Raw genomic sequence first — 17423 nt, forward strand, 5'->3', positions numbered from 1 at the left:
ATTGTTGGCAACTAGGGGACTATTTCAAATCAATATTAATTCGTAAAAAGGGCAAAACTGTTTTTTGTAAACAAACTTGTTTCGCTCATTAGTCTGCTGCAGAATGGAATTTCATGAAAAATATGCGTTAACGTAAATTTTTACCCTTCGTAGAAGTAATTTCAATTATTTTCTGCTTTGAAATTATAGTAAATTAAGAGAAACCATCAAAATAAAAGTTTGTTTACAAATCTTATTCGCCCTTTTGCAAATTTAATATGGAAATGCAACATTTGGGCGATTAGCCGCCGTAATTTTTTTTCCGCCCGACTCGCCCTTAAATCACCCACGGAACGCGCCATTTAATCGCCATTAATTGTCTAATATGAAAATTACAATTAAACTTATTTTCGGATTCATTAACTACTCACATAAACTAAATTAGTATACTAGGTAATCACCACCAAACCACAGAGAACAGACATTCGTGATCGAACAAAAATATTTAAAAAACGTGTGTAAACATTTGAATTAATATACGAACGATAAACACTAGGGCCGCCACACCAACCTATCCCAACTATCCGTCAAATCCATTCCGGAACCGGTTCGAAATCCTGAATGGATTCAGTATGGAAGCTTGCTCAAAGAAAACAACCGATTCCGACTCTATCGGTTGATGCATTTGAGCTGGAATTCATGCTGGAAGTCCGAACCGGTTCCGGACTAGTTTGACTGGGTAGAGGATTAACAGCTGTCAATTCTGTCGAACTCAGCCACAAAAAAAACATGACGACAGTAGCGCACCCGGTTTGGATATCCCAACTACCTTCGAAACCGTTTGAGAGTTTACACAAGTTGAATGCTGAAAATGGACGTTTGTTCTCTGTGATCAAACTATAGGAAGAATCAATGGTGAAATTGGTATTTCAATTACCACAATCTGACGTTCATTAAGACTTTAGGTCAGAAGTTTTGTTCTACTATACTTACACACGATCCCACATTGATTGGTTAAATGAAGTGCACTAGACAAACAAAGTACAAGCGAGAACACACCAATTGTTTAAAAAAACAATTTTAAGCTTAAGCCTGTGCTAATTGCCCGTAGGAACAAATGCAATTTGCGAATGCGATTTAAAGGCAATTTCAATACTTCGACAAATGTTCTGGCGGCTGAAATAGACTTTTTGCGTTTTTCATGTTTGGCTTAAGCTTAAAATTGTTTTTTGAACAATTGGTGTGTTCTCACTTGTATTTTGTTTGTCTAGTGCACTTCATTTAGCCATCGAATGTAGAAAATTGTGGAATCGTGTGCAAGTATAGTAGAACAAGATCTCTGACATAAAGTCTTAACGAACGTCAGATTGTGATAAGTTTTGGTGTGCAATACCAATTTCACCTTTGATTCTTTCTATAAGTTGGTGGTGATTACCTAGTATACTGGTAAGTATATGTGAGTAGATAATGAATCCGAAAATAAGTATTATTTTTGATTTTCATATTAGGCAATTAAGGGCGATTAAATGACGCGTTCCGTGGGCGATTTAAGGGCGAGATGGGCGGCAAAAAAATGACGGCGGCCAATCGCCCAAATGTTGCATTTGAAATAGCCCCCTAATTGCCAGCAATTCGCTGGCAAATTGAAGGGCAATTAGCGCATCCGAGTTGGCAAATAGCCCCCCGTTAGCCAGCAACTTGCCCTTTTTGACTGGGAAACAACCAAATCAACCATTGTCATGAAGTGCAAGGTAAAAAATTGCGGTCGTTGTAAAGCGAAAAATCCGGAGATAACTTTTCACCGTTTTCCGGTGAATCTCGATTTGAGGGAACAGTCGGAGAAATCCACAAGAATTGACGACCTCGAAATTAATGAAAGCACGAGAATTTATAGCGTATGTATTTTAAAAGCATTGATTTGAGTTATATATTCATGTGTCATGTTATTAAATTGTCTGAATGAATCTTTAGGCTCATTTACGATTACTACGTAGATAGAGTAGGGAACGTACACAAAAGTTCCGTCAATATACTCGTGCTTAGATCTTGATTCAGATGATGACGAACTGTATGGAGACAAATTACGTAGCTCTCTTCCATTGCTAGTCTTGAAGGAACATAATTACGCTGATAGTCGAGATTCAAAATCGTTCGATCGTCCAGACAACGAAGACGATTGCAACCCGTTTTAGTTATTTTATACTACATTGTTCCTACACTGAGAAATAAAAATATGCATAGTCAGCATACTTTTTATTCCCGTCTCTTTTATTCTGCTGTGATTTTTATGCATTTTCTAGCATATACTTCTAATGAGTGGATAGACCGAATATGTTCAATGCATGAAATTTACAGCAGAAGAAGCGAGAGGCAGATAGAAAAGTATGCTATCGATGCATAAATAAAATTCTGAATCTATTCAATAATATTTTTGATCACTATAAAATAAAATAAAAAAATACTAAAAAACTTCCCTCTATTGCACAGTCTTGATTTTTTGTTACTATTATCTCCACTATTACTATTGATCTGATGATTAATTTATTGATATATTTGGAAAAAGTTAACATTTTCTCAATTTCAAATACAATACTCCCCATATTAATCACTCTGAGGACAGCCGGTTCAATCTGACATTTGCGTGCCGGATCAATTTTACACGCGTTTTTCTTCTTTCCGCAGGTCCCGTCCCAGGCCTGGCCATGTTCGTCCGCATTTTTTTTTTGAGCGGGTCCTAAAGATATAATCAGCTAAGGCGATTTGAGTCGAACGTCAAACCACAGAGAACAGTATACAGTAACAGAATAAGCGAAGTTCGTCATTTCAAACGAAAATAGCGGAAACAGCTATTTTGCGCAAAATATTGAGTTGATCGGTAAAAAAATCACCGAACGCAAAATCGAAAATAAGTGTGCCGATTTTCAATTACGACAATATGTATAAAGATTTACGACAAAATTATTTGGCAGCTCCGACTGCTGTACTAGAACTCGATTTTGACAATTCCTCTCCCTCATCAGTTTTCTTTTCAGCGTTGTTCTTTCTACCCTACCCGTTATTTTGCGGCATTTTGGAATGAAATTTGCAGTGAGAAAAGTTCTTATGAAAACTTTTTACATCCAAATTGCGTCAATTTGCATTCAGTTGTGCCGAAAAAGTAGCAACTTGGCTCGTGAACACTTTTCTATCCTGTTTGCGGCATAGGTGTAGGAAGAAAAGTCGTGTTTTGAGGATTAAACCAGAAAGAAAAAGCTCTCTCTCGACACTGGAGTTTATTGGCGAATGAGCAAAAATGGCCGATGGCGTGGATATTGATTTATATGCTGATGATCTCGAACAGGATTTTAACCAAAATAATGTACGTTTACAATATCAAAATAGATCACATCGTTACTTTTGAATAATTTATGTTTCATAGGATGAGTTTGGTGGCGACGGGGGTGATTTGTATGACGATGTTATTACCCCTTCCGGAGATCATAATAGGAACAATTCCGGCGGTGGCTCCTCGATGGATAGAATGGATGGACTGGACAGCAACGGCGGCTATCATCACCATGGATCAGGATCAATGAATCATATTGCTCGACGACATCAGCTCTATGTTGGAAATCTGTCTTGGTGGACCACGGATCAGGATATTGCGGATGTAGTCGCCGATGTAGGAGTGAATGACTTCCAGGAGGTGAAATTTTTTGAAAATCGTGCCAACGGTCAGTCTAAAGGGTTTTGTGTGGTATCGTTGGGTTCGGAGAATAGTATGCGTTACGTGATGGAACGTCTACCGAAAAAGGAATTGCATGGACAAAATCCGGTCGTCACCCTTCCGACGAAGCAAGCATTGAACCAGTTTGAAAGTCAACAAAAAACTAGACCAACTCCACCAGCGCAGGGGCAATCTAACGGTCCAAGACCACCGGGTCCCAATATGGGTATGGGGATGGGCATGGGTGGTCCTGGTGGTCCTCATGGAGGTCCTGGTGGACCAGGGGGTCCGGGAGGACCCGGTCCAGGCGGCCCACCGCGTATGGGCATGGGAATGGGTCCCAATATGCCACCCGGAATGAGACCGCCGCATAACCACCCAATGCAAGGCCCGATGCACATGCAAGGTCCTCCAGGACCAGGAGGTCCGCCAAGACCGCAGGTTTGTTTTTATCTTTATTGAGCATATGTTTAAGGTTATATGGATTGTTCTATTCAGGGACCTCCAATGCATCAAGGAAATGGACCGCCACAGCAAGGGCATCCGCGATTCCAAAACCAAGGTCAATGGAATGGACCTCCGCGGATGAATGGCCCGAGACCGGGCGGTCCCGGTCCGATGCAGCACAGACCGCAAATGGTAAATAAACCGCCTTACCCATCACAGAGATCACAGAGGTTCATGGATGTAAATATGTCTTGCACATTTATTTTAATCTTTAGCTATTCTTCATAGTAGCTTTCATATGAATCGTTTAGTGTAATTCTGTTAATGATAATAATTATTTTAGTATCCGGGACCGCCATCCCGTGGACCCAGGCCAGATTGGAATGGACCACCGATGCATGGTGGACCTGGATTTCCACAAGGTCCGCCTGGACCTCGACAAGGCCCGCCCCATATGCAAGGACCCGGACGTGGTCCACCGATGGGAGGTCCTGGGCCACATGGTCCAGCACCCCATGTAAACCCAGCATTCTTTAATCAAGGAGGTGGTCCCCCGTCTCATCCCAATGGAGGACCAGTTCCACATGGTCCTCCTGCTGGACAAGGCCCTCCCCCTCAATTTAACCCACAGGGTGGTGCTACACCCCGTGGACCATGGCCTCCAGGCCCAAGTGGCAAGCCTCCTGTAAGCCAGTTTCCCGAGCATGGTGCAACACCACAGTTGAGTGAGGCTGAATTTGAGGAGATTATGACAAGAAATCGCACTGTTAGCAGTTCAGCCATTGCTAGGTATTTTAGCTTGATATCCATTTATAAGTTTGCATGTGTGATACTGAATCTGTTTCAGAGCTGTATCGGATGCAGCGGCCGGAGAATACTCGAGTGCTATAGAAACACTGGCCACAGCGATATCTCTTATCAAGCAGTCTAAGGTGGCTCACGACGAACGTTGCAAGATTTTGATCAGTTCCTTGCAAGATACACTACACGGTATCGAAACAAAGAGCTACAGCAGAAGAGAACGATCTAGATCCCGAGATCGTTCTTCACATCCCCGGTCTAGGTCGCGTCGGGAACGATCTAGTTCGCGTGGCTATCGCGAGCGCTCTAGGGAAAGAGATCGTAGTGAACGAGACCGCGATAGGGATCGCGAGAGAGATGGGTGAGCATTCCAATTACTGTTCGGTATTAATTACACTAGGATAATAAATAATTGCCGTTTATAGCTCGAGGCGTTCTCGCCCACGCAACAAAACACCGGAGACAACTACTGACAATTCAACCGATAACACAAAGCGTTACTATAATGACGACCGCTATAGATCATCGGATCGTGATCGTGAGCGTGATCGAGATCGGGAACGTCGAGAAGAACATCGATCACGTCATTAAAGCTCATAAAAACTATCAAACGTACACGCAGATTTACCACATCTCATTGTGGATTCTACTTTTCATCTAGCAAACGTTGATGCAGTAAACAGCATGTGCCGTGCTTATTTCATACCTTCGACTTGGAAATGTTTCTTTGGAATACTCCAGAAATGACTGAACTTTAATCACTTCATTTCTTCCTTTTTCGAAAGCATTTTTTAAATCCTACCGGATGCGAAAACTTACCATCTTAAACTTTTTACTACATAGGAATAATGTTGAACCAATTTTCACCAAACTCGAAGGACTAACAATAAGCATCAATTCGTGGAAGTACCCGATTTGCTGGGTATTGAGCTCCACAGTAATTGATCATATGTAACTAATATTTTTGGATTTTGTCCATCCATACCTAAAAACAAAAAAATACGAATTCACTACACTATAATAGAACAGTGCAAATCCATTAGTTAAGACGTTTACTGCATCAAGAAACTTCCATCCGTTTTATCATCTATAATAACCATTCTGCGGAAGCAAAACTAGCGGCGATTTGATTGCGTATACTTGCGATGTTGGTGGTCAACAGCAGCAGTTTCCTGTTTTTCATCCAACTAGGATACAGCGAGTGTGTCAACTATCATCGCATCCAGCTACACATATTATCGAGGCGGAGTTTTGCAGAAGGAAGAAATAGAAGATTGTATTCAATAATTGATTGATTAAACTAATAACAATGATATTCCAAAAAAGAAAGAAAAACCAAAACTCTATTGTGTATTTCTATCGTGTACTAAGCACCAGATTATAGTTTTAGGTTAGCTTTTTTGTTTACTTTTATTTATTTTTCATGTCTTTGTTTTTGTATAATTTTGTTTTTTCTGTTCTATTTGTTTTTTAACTCAAAATTGTAAATTTGCATTGCCAATATTTATACCAAGAAAAGGTACTGTAAATAGCAACAAAAAGACTGTCAACATAATATGTATAATAAGACATTTTATACATTTCGTATGCTGCCCATAGCGACATATTTGTACTATATACAGAAACTAGCTTCGCGATCGCGAAGTTTTAATTTTTACCTTTGCCTCATTTTTTAAATCAAACATATTTCAAATTTTATGATAACTCCGCCGAAATGAAACATGCATGGGCAGTATTCGGCTGCATAGTAGCATTAATACCTGTATAAAATTCTGTGATAGTATATCAGCACTAGTGCAAAATGTATCCGAATACAAATTGTAAACATTCCAGCCAAGCTCGAATCTTTTCACAAGATGCAGCTCCGTGTTATTCTTTTTTAAAGACGTTGTACTATTTTGCTAATAATCAAATGTTCAAAATACCACGTAAAATATTGCAACAAAATTTAAAAGACTGAACTCTACATATTTATTTTGTGCTCCTCAAATAAGATAAATAAGGAAAAAATGCAAATTAATAGCCAGGATTTCAGACTGTCAATGTTATCTACATTTACCAATTTGAGTTACTTTTATATTGTTTATTACACTTCTCTACAATTGTAACACATAAATTTAATACACAGAAAGTACCTTAAATGAAAATAATGTTCTTCCGGACATCAAGGAACATATACTGCATTAATCTTGTATTACATAGTACAACAGTTTTCTTCCCCACAAGCTGCTTGTTGTGGTTTTCAAATATTTGATACATGACAATATTCATTGGACACTTAAAATGTGAACCCTTTCGCGTAAAAAAGGGGGCAATTGTAGTGAGCATTAATTCTCGAAAGCATTGCTTTTGTCGTAAGCATCAAATAGGTCATTGGTAGGTATCATCGAATATATGCTATGTTCCTGTAGGTATCTCTATATCTATACCGTATAACAAACGTTAGTTTTAAACTAGCAATTATGTACACCATACAACTAGTAAATCATCTTTGTTATAAAATAAACAAAAGTATTGTTCACGTTGCCAGCGTTGTATGAATTCCCGTTGGCCAAAATAAGTGTTTTACAAAAAATCTTTGCACTTGATCTTTCATAAGTGCGGATTTGCGACTCTCGCATCTTTACACAATTGTATTTACATTTTTATGTAGCATGTACAGTAATCTGATAAAGATTACTTTTTCTGGTAAATATGAATTGCATTCTCAATAACGAAATCATAATCAAACGGGAGTCGGATGCGATCGAATTCATTTGAATATCAAGCCTCAAAACAGCCGGAGAGATGTCCGAGTAGTTTGTGGCGATTGAGGAAGGGGTATGTACTATCTAATCTATTGTTCAACATAGTGCTCGAAGGTGTAATACGAAAATCTGACGTGCAAAAAATGGAACCATCATTACGAGATCTCATATCCTTCTTGGCTTCACGAACGACTTCAACATCTGGCGTTGATCTCAGAGGAGTAGAAGAGCTAGTTTTGCCTTTTAATAGAGAGGCTGCGGGAACGGTCTGTAAAAACTGACAAGCCAAAGCGAATGGTTACTAATACAGAGTGAGGCATTCCGAACGGTGTTAGTTCCGAGGTGGAAAGCGATGGAGTACGGTAGGAGGTTGTCGACGAATCAATATATCATGTAACACTAGTGGCTTGTAATAACAATGTTAACCGCAATGTAAAGATGCGTGTTGTAGCTGAGAATAGGTTTCCGTAGTCAGGTGAAGTTCCTTAGCATACAGACAAAAACTATACAAAACGCTGATATTTCCTCTTGTCTTGTACATTCATTCATGAGACATGGGCGTTGAAGGAAGCAGATCAGCGCGTGCTCAATGTGATTGATAAGTTGAATTAGGCAATTTTTGAATTATTCAACGGTCAGTTATTGAGAACAGAAAAACTTATCCGACATACATCTTTCGTCTACACGTTCACATTTCATGAAAAAATGAGCCACCGAAAATAAGTCACAAGGACCCCTCTAAGAACGGTTGGTTTCAAAATCGTCCAATGAAGGACGTTTGTTGGACCAATTTGGACAACGTCCAAATAACCGTTCAACGAACGTCCATCGTTGGACCCGTGTTGAACGATTTTGAAACAATTTTTTGGACGTCTCAGTGGGACAGAACATGCTTCGTATAACCACAGAGAACAGACGTCCATCTTCAGCATTCAGCTTGTGTAAAATCTCTAACGGTTTCGAAGGTAGTGTCGTCATGTTTTTTTTGTAGCTGAGTGCGACAGAATTGACAGCGGTTACTCATCTACCCAGTCAAACTAGTTCGGAACCGATTCGGACTTCCAGCATGAATTCCAGCTCAAATGCGTCAACCGATAGAGTCGGAATCGGTTGTTTTCTTTGAGCTAGATTCCATGCTGAATCCATCCAGGATTTCGAACCGGTTCCGGAATCGATTTGACGGATTGTTGGGATAGGTTGGTGTGGCGGCGCTAGTGTTTTTGGTATATTAATTCAAATATTTACACACGTTTTTTAAATATTTTTGTTCGATCATGGATGTCTGTTCTCTGTGATATCGTCTTTCAGGACTTTTATTCAATTTGCATGAAATGTTGACGTGTATGAAAAGTAGCCAGAATAGATTCAGCAGCATTGTTTTCCATCCCGTTGGTAAATATAATTAGTAAACGTTCATGATTGGCAAGACTACCAATAACCCAGTGAGCAAATTCTGCTAGATTTTTGTAAGTCTTGGTTTGACAGTCCTGTGAGATTTCTTCGCGTATCCTGTCGGGTTAGTTGAGCTAGGGCGAACTCGGTTTCGCTCGCGTTTTCTGGCAAATTTTGACAGGAACCGAGCAAAACCCTGGCCTAACTCGGACATAAACTGTGCAAAGATGCTGGCAATTTCTACCTGGTAGAATTTAGCACGAATCGGGCAAAACATCTGACAAAGATGTGGCAGGAAGCGTGCAGAGATCTTGGCCGTACATTTCTGACTGGATTCTGGATAAAACTGAGCAGCATCGGTTCGTTTAACCGCTTCTGTCAGAAACGGCTGTTGCATTTGAGCGAATTCGTTGCCAGAATTCTCGCACTAATCGCGCAAAATGCTCGCAGAAACTCAGCCAGCATCAATTTCGCTTTACTCAACTTTTGCTAACTTTCTGCTTGCCACGCTGACCGGGCAGAAGCTGGTTCAATATTGAGGTTAGGACTGGATCAAATTGGCTACGCGATTGTCATCTCTTCTCTTAGAGTTAAACTCATTCCGGAACCGGTTCGGATTTCTGAATGGACCCTCTAAGAACGGTTGGTTTCAAAATCGTCCAATCACAGAGAACAGACGTCCATCTTCAGCATTCAACTTGTGTAAAATCTCTAACGGTTTCGAAGGTAGTTTGGATATCCCCAGTGAGCAAATCTTCTGGCAGAGACCGCTCTGCTAAATTTCTGTAAGTCTTGGTTTGGCAGTGCTGTCAGATTTCTGCGCGTATCCTGTCGGGTTAGTTGAGCTAGGGTGAACTCGGTTTCGCTCGCGTTTTCTGGCAAGTTTTTATAAGAACCGAGCAAAACCCTGACATAACTCGGACATAACCTGTGCAAAGATCCTGGCAATTCCTACCGGGTAGAATTTAGCACGAATCGAGCAAAACATCTGACAAAGATGTGGCAGGAAGCGTGCAGAGATCTTGGCCGTACATTTCTGACTGGATTCTGGATAAAAGTGAGCAGCATCGGTTGGTTTAACTGCTTCTGTCAGAAACGGTTGTTGCATTTGAGCGAATTCGTTGCCAGCATTTTCGCACAAATCGCGCAAAATGCTCGCAGAAACTCTGCCAGCATCAATTTCGCCTTGCTCAATTTTTGCTAACTTTCTGCTTGCCACGCTAACCGGGTCTAAACCACCCGGTCAGCGTGGCAAGCAGAAAGTTAGCAAAAGTTGACGTTAGAGATTTTTACACAAGTTGAATGCTGAAGATGGACATCTGTTCTCTGTGATATTATTTAGTCCAGTGATCAAAATTGCTCGCGAAAATTTCAATAGCTATTTACTAATGGCATATTCGTTTTTGACAGTGCACTACACCGGTGTAGTCGGTGCTACACTCATTCAAACTTGGGTGTTATCAGTCTATCTCTTTCTTTGCACTACACCGGTGTAGCACCAAGAAAAAACGAAAAAGCCATAAGATCAGAACACTTCGATCCCGTAGTTCCAAAACAACCCAGTTAAACTCATTTCGGAACCGGTTCGGATTTCTGAATGGACCCACTGAGACGTCCAAAAAATTGTTTCAAAATCGTTCAACACGGGTCCAACGATGGACGTTCGTTGAACGGTTATTTGGACGATGTCAAAATTGGTCCAACGAATGTCCTTCATTGGACGATTTTGAAACCAACCGTTCTTAGAGGGTGGCTACGCGATTGTCATCTCTTCTCTTAGAGTTAAACTCATTCCGGATCCGGTTCGGATTTCTGAATGGACCCTCTAAGAACGGTTGGTTTCAAAATCGTCCAATCACAGAGAACAGACGTCCATCTTCAGCATTCAACTTGTGTAAAATCTCTAACGGTTTCGAAGGTAGTTTGGATATCCCCAGTGAGCAAATCTTCTGGCAGAGACCGCTCTGCTAAATTTCTGTAAGTCTTGGTTTGGCAGTGCTGTCAGATTTCTGCGCGTATCCTGTCGGGTTAGTTGAGCTAGGGTGAACTCGGTTTCGCTCGCGTTTTCTGGCAAGTTTTTATAAGAACCGAGCAAAACCCTGACATAACTCGGACATAACCTGTGCAAAGATCCTGGCAATTCCTACCGGGTAGAATTTAGCACGAATCGAGCAAAACATCTGACAAAGATGTGGCAGGAAGCGTGCAGAGATCTTGGCCGTACATTTCTGACTGGATTCTGGATAAAAGTGAGCAGCATCGGTTGGTTTAACTGCTTCTGTCAGAAACGGTTGTTGCATTTGAGCGAATTCGTTGCCAGCATTTTCGCACAAATCGCGCAAAATGCTCGCAGAAACTCTGCCAGCATCAATTTCGCCTTGCTCAATTTTTGCTAACTTTCTGCTTGCCACGCTAACCGGGTCTAAACCACCCGGTCAGCGTGGCAAGCAGAAAGTTAGCAAAAGTTGACGTTAGAGATTTTTACACAAGTTGAATGCTGAAGATGGACATCTGTTCTCTGTGATATTATTTAGTCCAGTGATCAAAATTGCTCGCGAAAATTTCAATAGCTATTTACTAATGGCATATTCGTTTTTGACAGTGCACTACACCGGTGTAGTCGGTGCTACACTCATTCAAACTTGGGTGTTATCAGTCTATCTCTTTCTTTGCACTACACCGGTGTAGCACCAAGAAAAAACGAAAAAGCCATAAGATCAGAACACTTCGATCCCGTAGTTCCAAAACAACCCAGTTAAACCACAGAGAACAGACATCCATGATCGAACAAAAATATTTAAAAAACGTGTGTAAACATTTGAATTAATATACCAAAAACACTAGCGCCGCCACACCAACCTATCCCAACTATCCGTCAAATCGATTCCGGAACCGGTTCGAAATCCTGGATGGATTCTGCATGGAATCTAGCTCAAAGAAAACAACCGATTCCGACTCTATCGGTTGACGCATTTGAGCTGGAATTCATGCTGGAAGTCCGAATCGGTTCCGAACTAGTTTGACTGGGTAGATGAATAACCGCTGTCAATTCTGTCGCACTCAGCCACAAAAAAACATGACGACAGTAGCGCACCTGGTTTAGATATCCAAACTACCTTCGAAACCGTTAGAGATTTTACACAAGTTGAATGCTGAAGATGGACGTCTGTTCTCTGTGGTTAAACTCATTTCGGAACCGGTTCGGATTTCTGAATGGACCCACTGAGACGTCCAAAAAATTGTTTCAAAATCGTTCAACACGGGTCCAACGATGGACGTTCGTTGAACGGTTATTTGGACGATGTCAAAATTGGTCCAACGAATGTCCTTCATTGGACGATTTTGAAACCAACCGTTCTTAGAGGGTGGCTACGCGATTGTCATCTCTTCTCTTAGAGTTAAACTCATTCCGGAACCGGTTCGGATTTCTGAATGGACCCTCTAAGAACGGTTGGTTTCAAAATCGTCCAATCACAGAGAACAGACGTCCATCTTCAGCATTCAACTTGTGTAAAATCTCTAACGGTTTCGAAGGTAGTTTGGATATCCCCAGTGAGCAAATCTTCTGGCAGAGACCGCTCTGCTAAATTTCTGTAAGTCTTGGTTTGGCAGTGCTGTCAGATTTCTGCGCGTATCCTGTCGGGTTAGTTGAGCTAGGGTGAACTCGGTTTCGCTCGCGTTTTCTGGCAAGTTTTTATAAGAACCGAGCAAAACCCTGACATAACTCGGACATAACCTGTGCAAAGATCCTGGCAATTCCTACCTGGTAGAATTTAGCACGAATCGAGCAAAACATCTGACAAAGATGTGGCAGGAAGCGTGCAGAGATCTTGGCCGTACATTTCTGACTGGATTCTGGATAAAAGTGAGCAGCATCGGTTGGTTTAACTGCTTCTGTCAGAAACGGTTGTTGCATTTGAGCGAATTCGTTGCCAGCATTTTCGCACAAATCGCGCAAAATGCTCGCAGAAACTCTGCCAGCATCAATTTCGCCTTGCTCAATTTTTGCTAACTTTCTGCTTGCCACGCTAACCGGGTCTAAACCACCCGGTCAGCGTGGCAAGCAGAAAGTTAGCAAAAGTTGACGTTAGAGATTTTTACACAAGTTGAATGCTGAAGATGGACATCTGTTCTCTGTGATATTATTTAGTCCAGTGATCAAAATTGCTCGCGAAAATTTCAATAGCTATTTACTAATGGCATATTCGTTTTTGACAGTGCACTACACCGGTGTAGTCGGTGCTACACTCATTCAAACTTGGGTGTTATCAGTCTATCTCTTTCTTTGCACTACACCGGTGTAGCACCAAGAAAAAACGAAAAAGCCATAAGATCAGAACACTTCGATCCCGTAGTTCCAAAACAACCCAGTTAAACTCATTTCGGAACCGGTTCGGATTTCTGAATGGACCCACTGAGACGTCCAAAAAATTGTTTCAAAATCGTTCAACACGGGTCCAACGATGGACGTTCGTTGAACGGTTATTTGGACGATGTCAAAATTGGTCCAACGAATGTCCTTCATTGGACGATTTTGAAACCAACCGTTCTTAGAGGGTGGCTACGCGATTGTCATCTCTTCTCTTAGAGTTAAACTCATTCCGGATCCGGTTCGGATTTCTGAATGGACCCTCTAAGAACGGTTGGTTTCAAAATCGTCCAATCACAGAGAACAGACGTCCATCTTCAGCATTCAACTTGTGTAAAATCTCTAACGGTTTCGAAGGTAGTTTGGATATCCCCAGTGAGCAAATCTTCTGGCAGAGACCGCTCTGCTAAATTTCTGTAAGTCTTGGTTTGGCAGTGCTGTCAGATTTCTGCGCGTATCCTGTCGGGTTAGTTGAGCTAGGGTGAACTCGGTTTCGCTCGCGTTTTCTGGCAAGTTTTTATAAGAACCGAGCAAAACCCTGACATAACTCGGACATAACCTGTGCAAAGATCCTGGCAATTCCTACCTGGTAGAATTTAGCACGAATCGAGCAAAACATCTGACAAAGATGTGGCAGGAAGCGTGCAGAGATCTTGGCCGTACATTTCTGACTGGATTCTGGATAAAAGTGAGCAGCATCGGTTGGTTTAACTGCTTCTGTCAGAAACGGTTGTTGCATTTGAGCGAATTCGTTGCCAGCATTTTCGCACAAATCGCGCAAAATGCTCGCAGAAACTCTGCCAGCATCAATTTCGCCTTGCTCAATTTTTGCTAACTTTCTGCTTGCCACGCTAACCGGGTCTAAACCACCCGGTCAGCGTGGCAAGCAGAAAGTTAGCAAAAGTTGACGTTAGAGATTTTTACACAAGTTGAATGCTGAAGATGGACATCTGTTCTCTGTGATATTATTTAGTCCAGTGATCAAAATTGCTCGCGAAAATTTCAATAGCTATTTACTAATGGCATATTCGTTTTTGACAGTGCACTACACCGGTGTAGTCGGTGCTACACTCATTCAAACTTGGGTGTTATCAGTCTATCTCTTTCTTTGCACTACACCGGTGTAGCACCAAGAAAAAACGAAAAAGCCATAAGATCAGAACACTTCGATCCCGTAGTTCCAAAACAACCCAGTTAAACTCATTTCGGAACCGGTTCGGATTTCTGAATGGACCCACTGAGACGTCCAAAAAATTGTTTCAAAATCGTTCAACACGGGTCCAACGATGGACGTTCGTTGAACGGTTATTTGGACGATGTCAAAATTGGTCCAACGAATGTCCTTCATTGGACGATTTTGAAACCAACCGTTCTTAGAGGGTGGCTACGCGATTGTCATCTCTTCTCTTAGAGTTAAACTCATTCCGGATCCGGTTCGGATTTCTGAATGGACCCTCTAAGAACGGTTGGTTTCAAAATCGTCCAATCACAGAGAACAGACGTCCATCTTCAGCATTCAACTTGTGTAAAATCTCTAACGGTTTCGAAGGTAGTTTGGATATCCCCAGTGAGCAAATCTTCTGGCAGAGACCGCTCTGCTAAATTTCTGTAAGTCTTGGTTTGGCAGTGCTGTCAGATTTCTGCGCGTATCCTGTCGGGTTAGTTGAGCTAGGGTGAACTCGGTTTCGCTCGCGTTTTCTGGCAAGTTTTTATAAGAACCGAGCAAAACCCTGACATAACTCGGACATAACCTGTGCAAAGATCCTGGCAATTCCTACCGGGTAGAATTTAGCACGAATCGAGCAAAACATCTGACAAAGATGTGGCAGGAAGCGTGCAGAGATCTTGGCCGTACATTTCTGACTGGATTCTGGATAAAAGTGAGCAGCATCGGTTGGTTTAACTGCTTCTGTCAGAAACGGTTGTTGCATTTGAGCGAATTCGTTGCCAGCATTTTCGCACAAATCGCGCAAAATGCTCGCAGAAACTCTGCCAGCATCAATTTCGCCTTGCTCAATTTTTGCTAACTTTCTGCTTGCCACGCTAACCGGGTCTAAACCACCCGGTCAGCGTGGCAAGCAGAAAGTTAGCAAAAGTTGACGTTAGAGATTTTTACACAAGTTGAATGCTGAAGATGGACATCTGTTCTCTGTGATATTATTTAGTCCAGTGATCAAAATTGCTCGCGAAAATTTCAATAGCTATTTACTAATGGCATATTCGTTTTTGACAGTGCACTACACCGGTGTAGTCGGTGCTACACTCATTCAAACTTGGGTGTTATCAGTCTATCTCTTTCTTTGCACTACACCGGTGTAGCACCAAGAAAAAACGAAAAAGCCATAAGATCAGAACACTTCGATCCCGTAGTTCCAAAACAACCCAGTTAAACCACAGAGAACAGACATCCATGATCGAACAAAAATATTTAAAAAACGTGTGTAAACATTTGAATTAATATACCAAAAACACTAGCGCCGCCACACCAACCTATCCCAACTATCCGTCAAATCGATTCCGGAACCGGTTCGAAATCCTGGATGGATTCTGCATGGAATCTAGCTCAAAGAAAACAACCGATTCCGACTCTATCGGTTGACGCATTTGAGCTGGAATTCATGCTGGAAGTCCGAATCGGTTCCGAACTAGTTTGACTGGGTAGATGAATAACCGCTGTCAATTCTGTCGCACTCAGCCACAAAAAAACATGACGACAGTAGCGCACCTGGTTTAGATATCCAAACTACCTTCGAAACCGTTAGAGATTTTACACAAGTTGAATGCTGAAGATGGACGTCTGTTCTCTGTGGTTAAACTCATTTCGGAACCGGTTCGGATTTCTGAATGGACCCACTGAGACGTCCAAAAAATTGTTTCAAAATCGTTCAACACGGGTCCAACGATGGACGTTCGTTGAACGGTTATTTGGACGATGTCAAAATTGGTCCAACGAATGTCCTTCATTGGACGATTTTGAAACCAACCGTTCTTAGAGGGTGGCTACGCGATTGTCATCTCTTCTCTTAGAGTTAAACTCATTCCGGAACCGGTTCGGATTTCTGAATGGACCCTCTAAGAACGGTTGGTTTCAAAATCGTCCAATCACAGAGAACAGACGTCCATCTTCAGCATTCAACTTGTGTAAAATCTCTAACGGTTTCGAAGGTAGTTTGGATATCCCCAGTGAGCAAATCTTCTGGCAGAGACCGCTCTGCTAAATTTCTGTAAGTCTTGGTTTGGCAGTGCTGTCAGATTTCTGCGCGTATCCTGTCGGGTTAGTTGAGCTAGGGTGAACTCGGTTTCGCTCGCGTTTTCTGGCAAGTTTTTATAAGAACCGAGCAAAACCCTGACATAACTCGGACATAACCTGTGCAAAGATCCTGGCAATTCCTACCTGGTAGAATTTAGCACGAATCGAGCAAAACATCTGACAAAGATGTGGCAGGAAGCGTGCAGAGATCTTGGCCGTACATTTCTGACTGGATTCTGGATAAAAGTGAGCAGCATCGGTTGGTTTAACTGCTTCTGTCAGAAACGGTTGTTGCATTTGAGCGAATTCGTTGCCAGCATTTTCGCACAAATCGCGCAAAATGCTCGCAGAAACTCTGCCAGCATCAATTTCGCCTTGCTCAATTTTTGCTAACTTTCTGCTTGCCACGCTAACCGGGTCTAAACCACCCGGTCAGCGTGGCAAGCAGAAAGTTAGCAAAAGTTGACGTTAGAGATTTTTACACAAGTTGAATGCTGAAGATGGACATCTGTTCTCTGTGATATTATTTAGTCCAGTGATCAAAATTGCTCGCGAAAATTTCAATAGCTATTTACTAATGGCATATTCGTTTTTGACAGTGCACTACACCGGTGTAGTCGGTGCTACACTCATTCAAACTTGGGTGTTATCAGTCTATCTCTTTCTTTGCACTACACCGGTGTAGCACCAAGAAAAAACGAAAAAGCCATAAGATCAGAACACTTCGATCCC

At 41.7% G+C, this 17423-nt stretch overlaps 1 protein-coding gene across 2 annotated transcripts; it reads left to right on the forward strand.

Annotated features, from left to right (window-relative positions):
- The first annotated feature begins 3030 nt into the window (after positions 1 to 3030).
- LOC131689979 (cleavage and polyadenylation specificity factor subunit 6) lies at positions 3031 to 6274 on the forward strand. Of its 2 annotated transcripts, none has more exons than XM_058975403.1 (6): positions 3031 to 3337; positions 3398 to 4126; positions 4184 to 4372; positions 4476 to 4921; positions 4980 to 5294; positions 5359 to 6274. In XM_058975403.1, exons 1-6 carry the CDS (start codon positions 3272 to 3274, stop codon positions 5522 to 5524), a joined length of 1911 nt encoding a protein of 636 aa, XP_058831386.1. In that variant the 5' UTR covers positions 3031 to 3271; the 3' UTR covers positions 5525 to 6274. The 2 variants fall into 2 exon arrangements, with proteins under 2 accessions (XP_058831386.1, XP_058831387.1); XM_058975404.1 differs by having other exon boundaries at positions 4184 to 4324.
- Positions 6275 to 17423: the final 11149 nt, after the last annotated feature.

This window comes from Topomyia yanbarensis, chromosome 3 (assembly GCF_030247195.1).
Source record: "Topomyia yanbarensis strain Yona2022 chromosome 3, ASM3024719v1, whole genome shotgun sequence".
NCBI classification, from domain to species: domain Eukaryota; kingdom Metazoa; phylum Arthropoda; class Insecta; order Diptera; family Culicidae; genus Topomyia; species Topomyia yanbarensis.

What these genes read in the sequence shown, in the direction of transcription:
- LOC131689979 (XM_058975403.1), top strand. Translation starts at nt 3,272, where the DNA reads ATGGCCGATGGCGTGGATATTGATTTATATGCTGATGATCTCGAACAG. An exon ending in AGCAGTTCAGCCATTGCTAG is followed by an intron (nt 4,922 to 4,979) that starts GTATTTTAGCTT and finishes AATCTGTTTCAG; the next exon opens with AGCTGTATCGGATGCAGCGG. An exon ending in AGGGATCGCGAGAGAGATGG is followed by an intron (nt 5,295 to 5,358) that starts GTGAGCATTCCA and finishes TGCCGTTTATAG; the next exon opens with CTCGAGGCGTTCTCGCCCAC.